Source organism: Nannobrachium achirus (genome assembly GCF_963921795.1).
Source record: "Nannobrachium achirus genome assembly, chromosome: 7".
In the NCBI taxonomy this organism is placed as follows: Eukaryota; Metazoa; Chordata; class Actinopteri; order Myctophiformes; family Myctophidae; genus Nannobrachium; species Nannobrachium achirus.
The window spans coordinates 20,254,433-20,269,016 of NC_137816.1; the positions used below are offsets into that span (position 1 = coordinate 20,254,433).

General features: G+C 41.8%; 1 protein-coding gene across 1 annotated transcript in view; it reads right to left on the reverse strand.

Moving 5' to 3' along the window:
* Positions 1-14,584, reverse strand: part of cep89 (centrosomal protein 89) — a 92,201-nt gene that overhangs the window by 73,263 nt on the left and 4,354 nt on the right. Inside the window, exons 5-10 of the mRNA XM_080730103.1 lie at positions 13,653-13,725; positions 10,673-10,707; positions 9,130-9,190; positions 7,283-7,378; positions 6,221-6,406; positions 4,423-4,601 (exon numbers count right to left, since the gene is read on the reverse strand). Coding sequence (XP_080586229.1) covers positions 4,423-4,601; positions 6,221-6,406; positions 7,283-7,378; positions 9,130-9,190; positions 10,673-10,707; positions 13,653-13,725 — 630 coding nt within the window. The remainder of the gene's footprint in view (positions 1-4,422; positions 4,602-6,220; positions 6,407-7,282; positions 7,379-9,129; positions 9,191-10,672; positions 10,708-13,652; positions 13,726-14,584) is intronic.

Genomic DNA, 14,584 nt, shown 5'->3' on the forward strand with positions numbered 1-14,584 from the left:
TGGATTAAAAGCGTCTGCTAAAAGCCTAAATTGTACAAAGAGTGGAAAGCTTTATATCAAAAACTGTTACTAAAAGATCTGTGGTGGATAAAAGTATTCACATTTTTTACTCAATACTGAAATATAGAAATACTCTGTTACAAGTAAAGGTCAGGAATTCAAAATGTACTTGGCCAAAGTACGAAAGTCGCATTGCGACACATTGTGAACTTGTAGATCAGCTATTTTCAAACAGCCTAGGTATTGTGTGTTTTGTAATGTTATAATTTATATACTGTAACCATTAACTAAAGTTCCAAATAAATGCAGTGGAATAAAAGTACAATATTTGGATCCAAGATGTAGTGGAGTAGAAGTAAAATTATTGCAAATTGGAAATGCTCAAGTAAAGCACAAATACCTCAAATTTGTACTTAAGTAAATGTACTTTACTAAAAAATAACCTTTCGTTCAAATGGATACAATGTAGTTATTGTTTACCTACAAGCTCTTATTAATGGGCCTACTTTTCATTGGTTCAATATTTATAAACCCCCAGACACACTTAACCACTTTCACTTTCAAATATTTTCTAAAATAGTCAAAATGCACCAGCATTTTATTCTGCTTTTGCGTAGTATGACAAAGTAGGGCATTCATTGTCCCAAAAAAACAAACATAAAAAGTTGAAATATGGAGCTACAAGGTTCCTGCCCGACAGCAACGATATGTATGCACTGTGCAGGACTAGGGCTGTCACGATATGACATTTTACATGACGATTAATTTCTGTTTGGCTTTTAGGCTTTGAAGTTGCATATGGTAGATATGACACATAACCTAAATATACAAATACATTACTGACATATTTGACAACTTACTACTTAAAAAATAACATTGATAGTGGAAATAGCCGATCTACAAGCTCACAACGCGTCGCGACGTGTTGTGAGCTTGTAGATCTGCTATTTCCACTATTTCTGACATTTTTCAACATTCACGATTATGACGATTATGACAAAATAATTGTGATAATGTCAAATAATCACAATTAGACGATTATGTAATAATTGTGACAGCCCTATGCAGGACTGAGACTGGACCATCATTAGGTCACCTCCCACAACTTGAGATGAAGTGAAAAGAGCGTTCTTTAAAGCAGATGTCCCTGTGTCGACCCGGAGAAGATGTCTGGCATGGGAATGGTCACATACGGGGATGGGGTATGACAGAGGGTAAAATGAGAGGCTGATGTGAGGTGGTTAGTATTCTGTGTGCAGTACTGCGGATGCTCCTCACATTAAATATTCAGCAGAGATACAGTAATAGCTGCTATGCTATCTTATCGGAGGTATCACATAATACAGGACAGAAATAAGTTGGACAAGAATGACCCGTTGGCCCTTTGTGAGAGGAGTGATAAAAGTACAGAGAGAGTGATAAGCGTGTCCTGATTGGTCAGTGGCCGAACAACCTGCACAGCAACAAAGTGGTCAAGTGGAGGGCTGAACTGGCACCTCCCTGCATACATAAGGTGCTCACTAAACATGGACAAAGCTTTGCTGCCAAAATGGCTGCTTTGGATAGTGTAAATCAGAGGTGGGCATCTTTTATGGCAGGGGTCTTCAACAGGGGGTCCGTGACCCCTAGGGGTCCTCAGAGTTACTACAGGGGTCCACCAAATCCTTGTGTGATAGGATCATTATTTTCAATTAAAAACTTTGAACCCTCACATCCCTATTCTGAGGAGAACTGTCTGTATACTGTCTCTACTAGCCCCCAAAACAATGTGAAAGAGATAGAGAAGGATTTGTTTTATCATACATGGCATTTGTGAGATGCAGTAATATTTGGTGTATTTTGAGGACACTGGAAAGCTACTATAGAAGCTAGCTGACTCTGGCTTTTGTGGGGCTTTAATTGGCAAAAGACAATGGGAATGTCCTTTTACCATTTTTATCACTTGTGTCCTTTAGGCCTGAACAGTTGGTAGAAAAGTAATCAAACATTGCAATATGATATATTGCAATTTCCAAATCAGAAACTACAACGAAATAAAAAAGGGGGAAATGAACTTAATTTAAACCAGGTTTTCTAGGGGTTTGGGTAATTATATGTGGTAATCACACTTTGTTTTGGGATCAATTTAGCCACTTCAATCGTCGATACGTAGTAAACTTGACTCACTCTGTACTTGGTCTGCTCTTTTTGACCTCTACACCAAACCTCTTTGCTGATCCCAAAACAAAGGACATAAAAAGGTCTTGGTTGATAGGCAACTTTTCCAAGACTGTATGGCATTGGCTGCAGGCGTGGACGCTTCCGTGTGTGTCACAGAAGGGGACGTTCGGTTGAATTGAAGTCCCGGAAAACATGCGCTGCGATTGGCCAGTATTCACTTTGAGTGGCAGCGTGCTTTTGGCACTTCCGCACTTCTGCCTATCAAGTTTGACGGGTCTCTCCAAGTACTGCAGAGGCGGAAGAGGTATCTAGCTTTTTATATCTGTGCTCTCTCAACGCCTCGTAGCGCGAGGCGTTGAGCTTGTAGATCGGTTATTTTCAGCAAAGAGGTTTGGTGTAGAGGTCAAAAAGAGCAGACCAAGTACAGAGTGAAAGGTCAAGTTTACTACAACGATTGAAGTGGCTAAATGTCTGAAAAAAACATCAACACGAATCCAACATACTGCAGACTGATGACAGTGCTGTCAAACAAGCATATGCATAAACGCATTTATCAATATGTAGAAGGGGTCCCTGCTTCATCTCTCTCTCAGTTAGGGGTCCTTGGCCTGAAAATGTTGAAGACTACTGTTTTTTTACGGGCAAATGATCACTTAGCCGTTTTCCTAGGCTGGCGTGATCACCATGTTCCAGACAGTGAAAATCACCATTGCTTTTACATCTTACTATATACGGTAGGCTGCAAATACTAGCATAGTCAATAACTAAATAATAAAACCTAACTAAGAACGAGTCAATAATTTAATATGAATAATACATTTAAAGGGATATTTCACTTTCAAAAAAACTTTTGGTAATTTTGTCATCTTTTTATGAATACCCTGAACAGTTTTTAATTAGCTTGATTGAATATTTAGATATTTGATGTAATTGTTACCAGGCCCTCCAGGCCCAGGGCCTCTCCCCACACACACCCATTGTAACTTCAAACTTAATTTTAACCATGATAGATTCATTAAATACACCCATTATTTTTTTCTGGTGACTCAATACTACCCTCCTAATATGCGAGCAGGCCGTGTTTTTTTCGATAACTTTTTTCATTTATTTTTAATACTAGTTTTTTGTATTTAATTTTTTCCATTTTCCCAAATAATTATTAAAAATAAAGTTATCGAAAAAACACGACCTGCTCACGTATTAGGAGGATAGTATGAGTCACCAGAAAAAATAATGGGTGTTTTTAATGAATCTATCATGGTTAAAATGGAGTTTGGAGTTACAATGGGTGTGTATGTGGAGAGAAGCCCTTATTCCCACTGCGCCCTGTTGAAAGTGGAATATCCCTTTAAGATGACTAACATAATACATGGTTGTTAACAGTGTGGTAGAATTCATGGCTGAGCTAGCATCTGGGCACAAAACAACAAGGGTCTGAGATACAGCAACAATGTTTTGAAAACAATTTGATCCAAGCACCATGTTTCGTGTCCAGTAAACAAGTGGTTCTCAACCTTTTCAGGCTGCGACCCCCAAAATAATCACATTTTAACTGGGGACCCCCCAACCTGACGAGCACTGAGAGTTGAGGCATTACATTTTGTATAACACGGTTCTATTGTGAAAATAGCAGATCTATACATGCGTACAGGCGTTGTGTTGTGAGGCGTTGTGAGCATGTAGATCAGCTATTTTCACAATTTCTGCCTCTAATATTTGACAATTTGACCAATGTTTAATTTGTCATTTTAGAGGTATTAAAAGGCCTTAAATTGTCACTTTAGAAATGTGCAGATACCCTCTATTAAACTTTATACTGGTTTGTTTACTGTCAATCCGAGTTCCCAGAAGTTATTTTTCTCGCCACTAGGGGGGCAAGTTTACTGTTGAGTGAGAAAACAATGTTGCACGATAAGTTAATCATCTGGGGACCCCTCAAAATAATTTGGGGACCCCCCTGGGGGTCCCAACCCACAGGTTGAGAACCACTGCAGTAAACAATGCTAGCTCCACATCTTTCTCCAATCCCACACGGTCCCAAAGCTCTCGCATCTGAATTCTGTTCCAACGGTTATTCTAGTTTAACAGATACAACTCATTTTTATTCTTGTCGGCCTTATACACTGCCGTGGTCGTTTGTCAGCCATTAGTGAAATTCTGGCTCAACATTTCGCATCTAGGTCACTGTCAAAAACACCTGCCCTGCAGTCAGCCAAATCAATATATATTTATATACAAGTGTGTGGGTGGATATGTGTTCACCTCCTGTGGGCTTAGTGGTCTGTATTTGGCCTGGTAGCGGCTCAGCTCCACGTTGAGACGATGCACCGTGAGTTTGAGACCGTCATTCTCATCCACCAACTCCTGAGCCTGCTGTCTGACAGTCCGTAGCTCTGTCTGCAGCCTGTCGGTAGGCTGTCTGTCTGTCTGTGTCTGTAGGCCTACACACACGCACGCACACACGCGCACACACACACACACACACACACACACACACACACACACACACACACACACACACACACACACACACACACACACACACACACACACACACACACACACACACACACACACACACACACACACACACACACACACACACACACACACACACACACACACACACACACACACACAGAGAGCAAGGGTATAAATTAGGGTGACCAGACGTCCCGTTTTACCCGGGACAGTCCCGTTTTTAAGCTGCGTGTCCTGGTGTCCCGACAAATATCTCTAAAACACTGATATGTCCCGCTTTTCAACATTCACTGCAAAATTGTCCCGATTTTCGCCAGAATTAAAATAATAATAGCTGTTTTCAGTGGTTGCATAGACATTTATCATGTTCTTTTCATGAAAACATGCTCACCTAAACAATCAGAAAACAGGAACACATTCATTGCGTGTCTGAATTCAACGCTGAGGCTGTTTGTCAATCACTCACTGCCTGTATGCAACCCTGCGGTGCGTGTGTGCGCGTGCACGAACGTTAGAGAATGGGCACGACGGCACGTGCGTGCGCGGTAACGTGCGCATTGCTTTTAGGGTCCCAGTATTAGGCAACAGTGTTTTGCGTCCCGGTTTGAGTGGCTGGAAATATGGTCACCCTAGTATAAATACTAAATGTGTAAAAGAGCAGGGCCTGTGCAGTGTTATGAGTATGTTCAGTATAATTACACTAGGCCAACAAATTAAACAGGACAAGCAGAAGAATCTTGTCATCGCCTACACTACAGCATCATATACTAGTCACAACCAGCCTCTCCTCTCCTCCCTGGGTCTTCTACTCTCCGTCTCCTCTTCTCTATTCTCTCTCTCTCTCTCCCGGTTTCTCCTCCCTCTACCACCTCTCCTGCTCTTGCAGCTCCTCTCTCACCCTCTCCTCTTATCTCTAGGCGATAAATCGATCTTGACTTTCATGTAGCCGCTGTGTCTGTCTACATAATAATGTATAATTAAGCCCTATTCAAAAACAAAAATCTTTTTTGAAAATTTGTGAAACTCTTCTCCTATGGCCAAAATAGGGATGCCAGGTTCAAATTGGTTAATAAAACCAAATTCTTTCAAAATGATTATTATATGTTGCACTTCTTGACAAAACTCGGTGCTCGCAGCGCGGCACCGAGTGCCACGCTGCGAGCTTGTAGATCTGCTATTTTTGAAAAATTTGTGCAAGTCTTTGAATATTTCAAATCCTTCTAAGGTTTTTTGAAAACCCTATGTTTCTATGTCAGTGGTGCTCAAACCTTTTCATGTGAAGGACCCCCAAAATGATATGTATTAGGCCACAGACCCCCATCTCAAAATATTTAGTTCCCGGGACCCCCCAGAAGCAAAATTTGAGTTACAACTTTTTTTTTTTTTTTTACAAAAGATTTGCATACGTTTTCACGACTTACAGAGATCTACAAGCCCTGCACTCGGTGCCGTGCTGTGAGCTTGTATATCTGCTATTTTTCAATAGCTAAAGTATAAAATAATTCCACCTTGGGCCCTAGTAACTCAGTCCCACTTTCCCCCCCCCCCCTTGTGACGCCCCTGCCTCCCTGAGCACCACCTGCGGAGCTCCTCCTGTCCTGGCTGTGTTTCAGCTCCTCCTCCAGCTGTCTCTGTCTCTCCAGGCTCCTGCTGATCTCTGCCCCCTGCTGGCAGACTTTCTGCTCCAGCCCCGCGTTCTGCTCCATCAGGGAGCGCACCAGCTCCTTCTGCACCTCCAACACCTCCCTGTACGCCTGGCTGGGCCCTGGCCGCGGGTGGGGTAGGGTCGGTAGCAGTGGGTGTGTGGGTGGAGGAGTAGGTTGGCACACAAGGACAGAACACGACACACAGCCACACGGCAAAAACAAAGACCACGGGGCAGGCAGATGCAGGTGGGGTGGGGTGGGGTTAGTTAGGTGCGGTTGGATGTGTTATTGTAGGGGTGAGTGATGAGATGAGGCGGAGTTCGTGAGGTGGGAGTGTTTGGGGAGGGGACAGTGAAACGAGGCAGTGTGTGTTTGAGGAGGGAATGTGTGGGACAGCACGGCACGCCACACAAGAAAAAGACATCCAAGCCAAGATCAGAACAAAAAAGGAAAAAAGTTAGACCAATGGTGACAGAAAAAAAAGTCACTATGTAATTTCCAAATGTCTAGAGTACGTAGTGACTGCATCATTCATCTTTTAACGAAAGTGTTTCCATTGCTGCACAACATGGCATCAACCACTTTAAACCTAAATATACATACTTTGTTGACCGTAGTCCCCCAGGGGTCTATACTAGGCCCCTCCTTTTTACCTTCAGCGAAAATAGCTGATCTACCTGCTCACAATGCAAGCTTGTAGATCGGCTATTTCTGCCGAGTGTTCACCCCAGCACAGGGATGCTAGGGTGGGCCGTCCACAACAAGCACTATACTGTAACTATGAATAAGTATACTGTACGGTAAATGTATAGTTTTAAAGATCCTTCTAACTCAAGTGGATCTTGTAGTTGTAGTTCTTGGTGTGGGTGGCCCTTACTTTCTTTATTTTCATTCTAATTCACATAAAACCCCCACATGGATGTAAAAGTTGAGTGAAGGTTGAAGAGGAAAACGGAGTCGCTCCACCAGGCATCGATACGAGCAGCTTGTCTTACCAGGCTCTCCGTGCTGTCCCCGACTGCCTTCTCTCCTTTTAACCGAGCATTTCTTCTTCCTGGACGATCCACGGCCGCTCGTCTCCTCTGTCACATCTAAAGAAAAGAGAATAGCGTTTGGGAAGTCGGAAATAGCAGACCTACAAGCTCACAACGCGTGGCATCTGCAACGTGCTGTGAGCTTGTAGGTCTGTTATTTTCGACACGCGACACTGTCGTGCGACAGAGCATAACGTTGTTGTCCTGCAGAAACCTCATAAAGCAGGGGTCTTCAACGTTTTCAGGCCAATGACCCCTTAGTTGAGAGAGAGATGAAGCAGGGACCCCCACAACCCAAAGATACCATATAGTTTCATCGTTTGACAGCACAATCATCAGTGTATTTTGGATTCATGTTGATTAGTATTTTAAGATATTTAACCACTTGAACCGTCAATACTTAATAAACTTAACCTTTCACTCTGAACTCGAACTTGTACAGTACCTTTTCCCCTCTACACCAAACCTATTTGCCAAAGATAGACGATTTGTGAGCTTGTAGATCTGCTATTTTTGGTTAAAGTTCTCAGAATATGGACGCTAGGGTTCAAGTGGTTAAAGGAGAAAAAAAGCTTCTATCACACAAAGATTTGGAGGACCCCCTGTAGTTAGTGTAGTAACTCTGAGGACTCTGAGTTTGAAGACCCCTGTCGTAAAGTATCTCCAAGTTTCAAACTTGCACACAAGGCCTCGCACCACGAGGTGTTGTGTGCTTGTAGATGAGCTATTTTCACTATTTTAAATCGTCTTTTTTTAAATGATGATGAATAAAAAACAGTTTTGGACAGCGATAAGTTAGGCTTTAGTCTGATCTACAAAGATACCAACAGGGCTGTCACCATCATGAAATAATAGTTGGCTAATAACTGTCATACAAATAATAATCATGAGTAATGATGCTTGGCATTGAACAGTGGAACATGCATAGTGTGCAAATTACAAATGAAATGTCTTCATTTTAGGCTTTGTAAACTAAAATTGTACAAGGCAGATAGGTGGTTAAAAGTGTGGACAACGATGTGGAAATAATTATGGAAATATGACATTTCTGTAAATTTCATCCAGTTAGTATATAGAAGAATGGCAGCAACTCTAACCATATGCAAAATGACTGCAATTAGCTGAAATAATTGCAGTTTAGTCATCTCAGAAAAAGAGATCAAATTTAAGCCTACATGTTTATCTGTTTCACTAGTAATCAATCAGTTCCTGTTATTTGTCTCTACAAGACAGACAGATGTTAGCCACTACTACGTTACTGCTATCAAAGAGAGGAATGAGAAAGATTACAGCAAGGAGAGTGGTGCCTTGGTCCCTTCAACACCAAATTCCAATTTCAAAGTTAAGGGTACACAGTTTGTAGTAGCTATTTGTGTGTCTCGATTATAACTAAAATTGTCACAAGAATAGCTTTTGTGCAACAACTACACTGTGACTGCATTATACATTAAATACACTGAATATCTCATTCGAATCTTAGTCTTATGCTTTAGTGTATTGTAGTTTAGTCTTTCATTAGAGCACATCATCTAAAGCCAAATGGTGTGAAATAGTCTAGGGCCCTAAAGATTTCGCAGGAATGTCACAAAAAAAACATCTACTACTTGCTGGTTTTGCATCTTACCAGGTGTTAATTGCATTAACCAGATGTCCTTGTTATTCCTGCAGGCAGTAAGTCAATGTCAGGTGAATGCATCTCACTACCTAGAATAAGATAGAAAACCAGCACTACTAGGGATGTCAAGGAGCAGTTGTGGTATATCCACTCCACTGGTGAGTGCTGGCTCTGACAGTGAGAGGACCAGTACCTGGGGAAGGCATGCTTCTACTGGCTGATGAAGACTTCTGTTTCAGCTTTGGAGTTGAAGTCTAGGAGAAAGAGTAATTGTAAGAAAAACAGGTACACTGGTTTGAATGACTGACTGACAGTTTGGCCAATTGAATGCTTAACTGAGTGAGTCAGAGTGGCAGTATATTGGAAGGGCTGACAATAATCTAGTCTAGTCTCTCAAGCAAGACTATCTCTTCCACAATCTTCAATTGCTACAGAGTGTCTGTAATTCCACTCGGTAAAAGTTGAAAACAGGAAGCTGACATCTGCACCGCAGACCGGAAGGGCATTCGACGCAAGTGTATTTTTAAATATCTTTAAATTAACTTTTAGAATGTCCAGTGGTCAGCAGCTAGCTAGATATTAATTAAGTGACTGTAAAGGCAAAATGGAACATCAATGGGAACATCTACTCATTTTCAAAGTTTCCAAAGTACAGACTGTTAGGCAGAAGCCTAATTTGAAAATTGTGGGAGACAACACGTCTGCCTGAAGAGAAAAACTATCATCTAATCCCAAAGACATTATACGAGGACAAGCAGAGTAAAGAGACAAATTGGTCAGATGATATCTGAGAGATTTTCAATTTCCTCTAACAGCTACATGTGCAGCATCTGATAGAGAGAGAGAGAGAGAGAGAGAGAGAGAGAGAGAGAGAGAGAGAGAGAGAGAGAGAGAGAGAGAGAGAAATAGAGAGGGGGGGGTGATTGAAAGATATGGAGAGAGTGAGGTACATGTCCTAATGCTATTCTGTTAACCACTTAAGCCCTATTTGGAAATGGCTTAAGATGACAATGCTTCACGGCAAGTTGGGAACTTGCAGGTCTGCTGTTTTAGAATAATTGAGCTTTTGAAGGTTTCCGTCTATAGTCTATAGTAATGAGCCCAAAAAAGTGTCTCTCTACCTACAGTATACTGTGAAGAGGTCATCCAGATAATAATGAGGTGGTGTGACTGATCAGAGTCACTGCAAACGGACAGGCTCACTTCACAGTGCTGGGTGTGTATTTACATGCATGGCATGCAACTGCATAAGCACCAATAATTAGTTAGTTCTCAATTTAGATTTTGGAGGGACCCAGGTGACAGTGAAGTGACAATTTAAGGACTTTTACCACATTCACCGCCAAGGACATAGATATCATGTCCTGTTACAACCGCTGAGCGCCATGGATGTAAATATGCGCCATGTCCGTGTTTTCAGTGATATGTGATACGCTGAGAACTCCCGCAACCTGCAAGCGATCCAGGACTACAAATCCCAGAATACAACCGTCGGCCTCCATGTTAACAGATTTAGAAAAGTCCATGTGTCTCGGTGTCTGCGTTTTTTGGTCAAAACACGTTCTTTCCCTACAGACTAAAGAATAGATGATCACGGATATAATTATATTTTCTGGGTGAAAGAAAAGACAACACAGGCATCATCGCACACAGGCATCAGGCTTCATCGCATAATCTGTATAATTATAATAAAAAAAAAACTAAAAACAGAGGAGAAACAGGTGTCTTAGTCTTACCTTCTTATCCAGCAGCTCTGCCTCCTGTATCTCCTCTGTAGAGAAACAATGTACTTAATTAGTAAATGTGAAAGCCTTTTTTGGAAGATGTGTCTTGGTTTTTTCAACTTACTTGACTTTGAAGGCTCCTCCCTTTTCTAACCAAAGAGTAACTTCCAACACGACATTCAATTCAATTGCTGCAATTCCTCTGGTACTTAATTAGAAGTTCTGTTGTATTGTATTGTATTGTATTGTATTGTATTGTATTGTATTGTATTGCATTACATTGTATTGTATTGTATTGCATTGTATTGTATTGTATTGTATTGTATTGTATTGTATTGTATTGTCTTGTCAGGTGGAAACCTGGCATATACAAAACCTTTACTTTTCAGGAAATGGAAAAAACACCTTTGTTCCAATAGAACGAGTGTAGTTATTTAGTCACAAACTCCTTTTCATTGGTTATATCCCACTACATAATCAGAATCGGCCCAAAAAAATGAGTGTGTTTCCATCTGTAACTCCACGTTCAGCAGTTGTTCAATTGTCTAAAAAACATAATACAAAAATCAATAACGCATGTACCTTGCTCAACATCAACTTTATCACCTTCAGATGTGTCTCTACTTCTCATAATCCCAAAAATGTTTACAATTTTTCCCCACATTTTGGCCTGTAGGCGGCATATTGCGCAATCCATAGTTGGGAGCGAAGTGTCATTATCATCACCAGGTCTCAGGTTACAAGAGGGAAGGGGGGGGGGGGGGGGGGGGTCAGATGCACACACACAGAGAGAGAGAGAGAGAGAGAGGGGGGGGGGGGGGGGGGGGGGATCTAGAACAAGAATCAAATACATAGATCTAGAACACAGAATTCATAGTTCTAGAACACATAGAATTCATAGATATAGAACACAGAATATGTACAGTACAGTACAGCAAGGTAGCAAGGTACAGTAGAGTACAGCAAGGTACAGTAGAGTACAGCAAAGTACAGTACAGTAAGGTAAAGTACAGTAGATTACAGTAGAGTACAGTACAGTAAGGTACGGTAAGGTACAGTAGAGGATGGATGGATGTGGATGGATGGATGATGGATGGATGTGGATGGATGTATGTGGATGGATGGATGTGGATGGATGGATGTGGATGGATGGATGGATGTGGATGGATGGATGGATGGATGGATGGATGTGGATGGATGGATGGATGCATGGATGGATGGATGGATGGATGGATGGATGGATGGATGGATGGATGGATGGATGTGGATGGATGGATGGATGTGGATGGATGGATGGATGGATGGATGTGTATGGATGGATGGATGTGGATGGATGTGGATGGATGGATGGATGGATGGATGGATGTGGATGGATGGATGGATTGATGCATGGATGGATGTGGATGGATGGATGGATGGATGGATGCATGGATGGATGTGGATGGATGTGGATGGATGGATGGATGGATGGATGGATGGATGTGGATGGATGGATGGATGGATGGATGGATGGATGTGGATGGATGGATGTGGATGGATGGATGGATGTGGATGGATGGATGGATGGATGGATGGATGGATGGATGGATGGATGTGGATGGATGGATGGATGGATGTGGATGGATGCATGGATGGATGGATGGATGGATGGATGGATGGATGGATGGATGGATGGATGGATGTGGATGGATGGATGGATGGATGCATGGATGGATGGATGGATGTGGATGGATGGATGGATGGATGGATGTGGATGGATGGATGGATTGCCATTTACACTATTTTGCATTTTGGAAAAAACTGCATATTTAATGTTGAGCTATCCTAAATTTGTATTGCTTAGCTGCCCACTGGACTGTATCCATCTCTGGGTACAGGGGACTTTCACATAGGAAAGGGGCCAGGCCCCCGCAGGGGGCTTTTTTCTAGTATTTATTTAAAAAAAAAAAGAAACAAAAAAGAAAATATGGAGAAACAAGGTTTCTGCCCCTGAAATCATTTGTATAGTCTTCCTGAAATATAGGCTTATGCTAGTGGGGATGTTTACTGTGTGTGCTGCAGTATGTGTGTACTAGGCCTATCACAATGTCATGATCGCAATTATTCATAGGCCTATATATCATATACATTAATTATAACTTATTACCCGGCTTGTTTGAATGCTTGATTCTGATTGGTCAATCGCTGAAATCAGAGGTCTGATATTCCCCGATAACAGACCGCTCCGCTCTATAACAGACCGCTGCCTAATCAAAGGCTCAGAACACCTGCTGCAGTCAAGCTGCACTGCGTGAATCTTGTGCTGTATCCAACATGTCAGCCATGTAAACACACACACACAGCGACATTTAGAACTAAACGTTGCTCTCAAGAATGTTTTTCAGAATATTTTAAGCGAGAAATAGACAACGTAGTGTCAGAAAATGGATTCTATCTAATCAGCACATCCTTGTTTTCCAAGGCGACCGTGTCGCGTTAGGGTGACGCCCAGCGCGACACTGGCGCGCTGGGCGCTGGACACTGTTTACAGACACTGGAACACTTCCAGCTGTCTGTAAACAAGGAAATACTTGTTTTGTTTTTAGTTTTGAGTCGAATTATTAATGTTATTTAGTAGCCGGGTAATAAGCGGGATAATGAATGGCTCCTTGGTGAATGACGATATATAACTCCCCTCGGCTAGCGCCTCTGGGAGTTATCAGGCCGTCGGTCTGTTATATATCGTCATTCACCGCGGAGCCATTCATTATCCCTTACATAATCTTCATAATCGTTTCCATTTTGACAAATCTGCAATTTTTGTTTACAAAGCCCAACAAGCCAAACAGAAATGTAATTGCTATGCTCCAATGTTCAATGGATAAACACAATTAAATCATTAATCACAATTATTTTGTATGTCAACTACTCGTCAAGTAAGATGTCATGATTGTGACAGCCCTGTAAGTGTGTGCTGTATTTACATTACAGTGTGTGTAATATGAGCAGAGACCTTGTAGTGGAGTAGGGGAGCACAGGAAGGCAGAGTCATCTGTCTCCTCTCCTCCTTCTGACTGACTGGTACCCTGAAAGACACACAAGTTGACATCTTATTTTAATGACTCAAGTGTTATTTTACCCCTAGTGTCTGACCTTAGTGTTGGTAGGACACCTATTGTTGACAATAAATAGCTATTTGAAGCAGATGGTGTGCAAGCCACAAGTGTGTGTGTGTGTGTGTGTGTGTGTGTGTGTGTGTGTGTGTGTGTGTGTGTGTGTGTGTGTGTGTGTGTGTGTGTGCGTGCGTGCGTGCGTGCGTGTTGTAGTGGACATTGTTGCAATTACCTCTTTCCACCAGAGGAGGAAGACAACAAACACATTGGAGCTTTATGCCTAGTGCTGTTTCATGTTTACACTGAGATTTACACACAATTAAAAAACAGATTGCTCCACACAAGCTTAGTTGTTGCTAAATATTTACACCTAGAATCTGAACCAGCTACTTATTATAACCAGCTGATATAGTACCTCTACAGATCATAGTAGGCAGTAGACAGGTTCATACACTGGCTCTCAGAGGGACTAAAAGAATCGTTGGGTAGCTGTAGGGAAATTGCGATAGAGAGTGACAGGTACTAACAGGGAAGTGGGGAGGTTCTAGTCATTGCTCATTTGGGGGTCGCAACCCCAGGCCACATTGTTAACGCTGCATTAGTTTATACTCAATTGCATGTGGCTGGTTGTTTGCACAACTGAAAAGAGCCCATCTAGAAGATCAGTTGTTTTTGGAGCACAACACCTAACTAAGTATAAATCAGGCATAAGTCAAGACTGTTTTCTACCTCAGCTGTATTTATTTCTCAAAGTCTGCAAGGGGTTATTTAGTACATAAATACAAGTCATTTTTTTACGAAATGGCTAAATGAGTTTGTATCACTAATACAC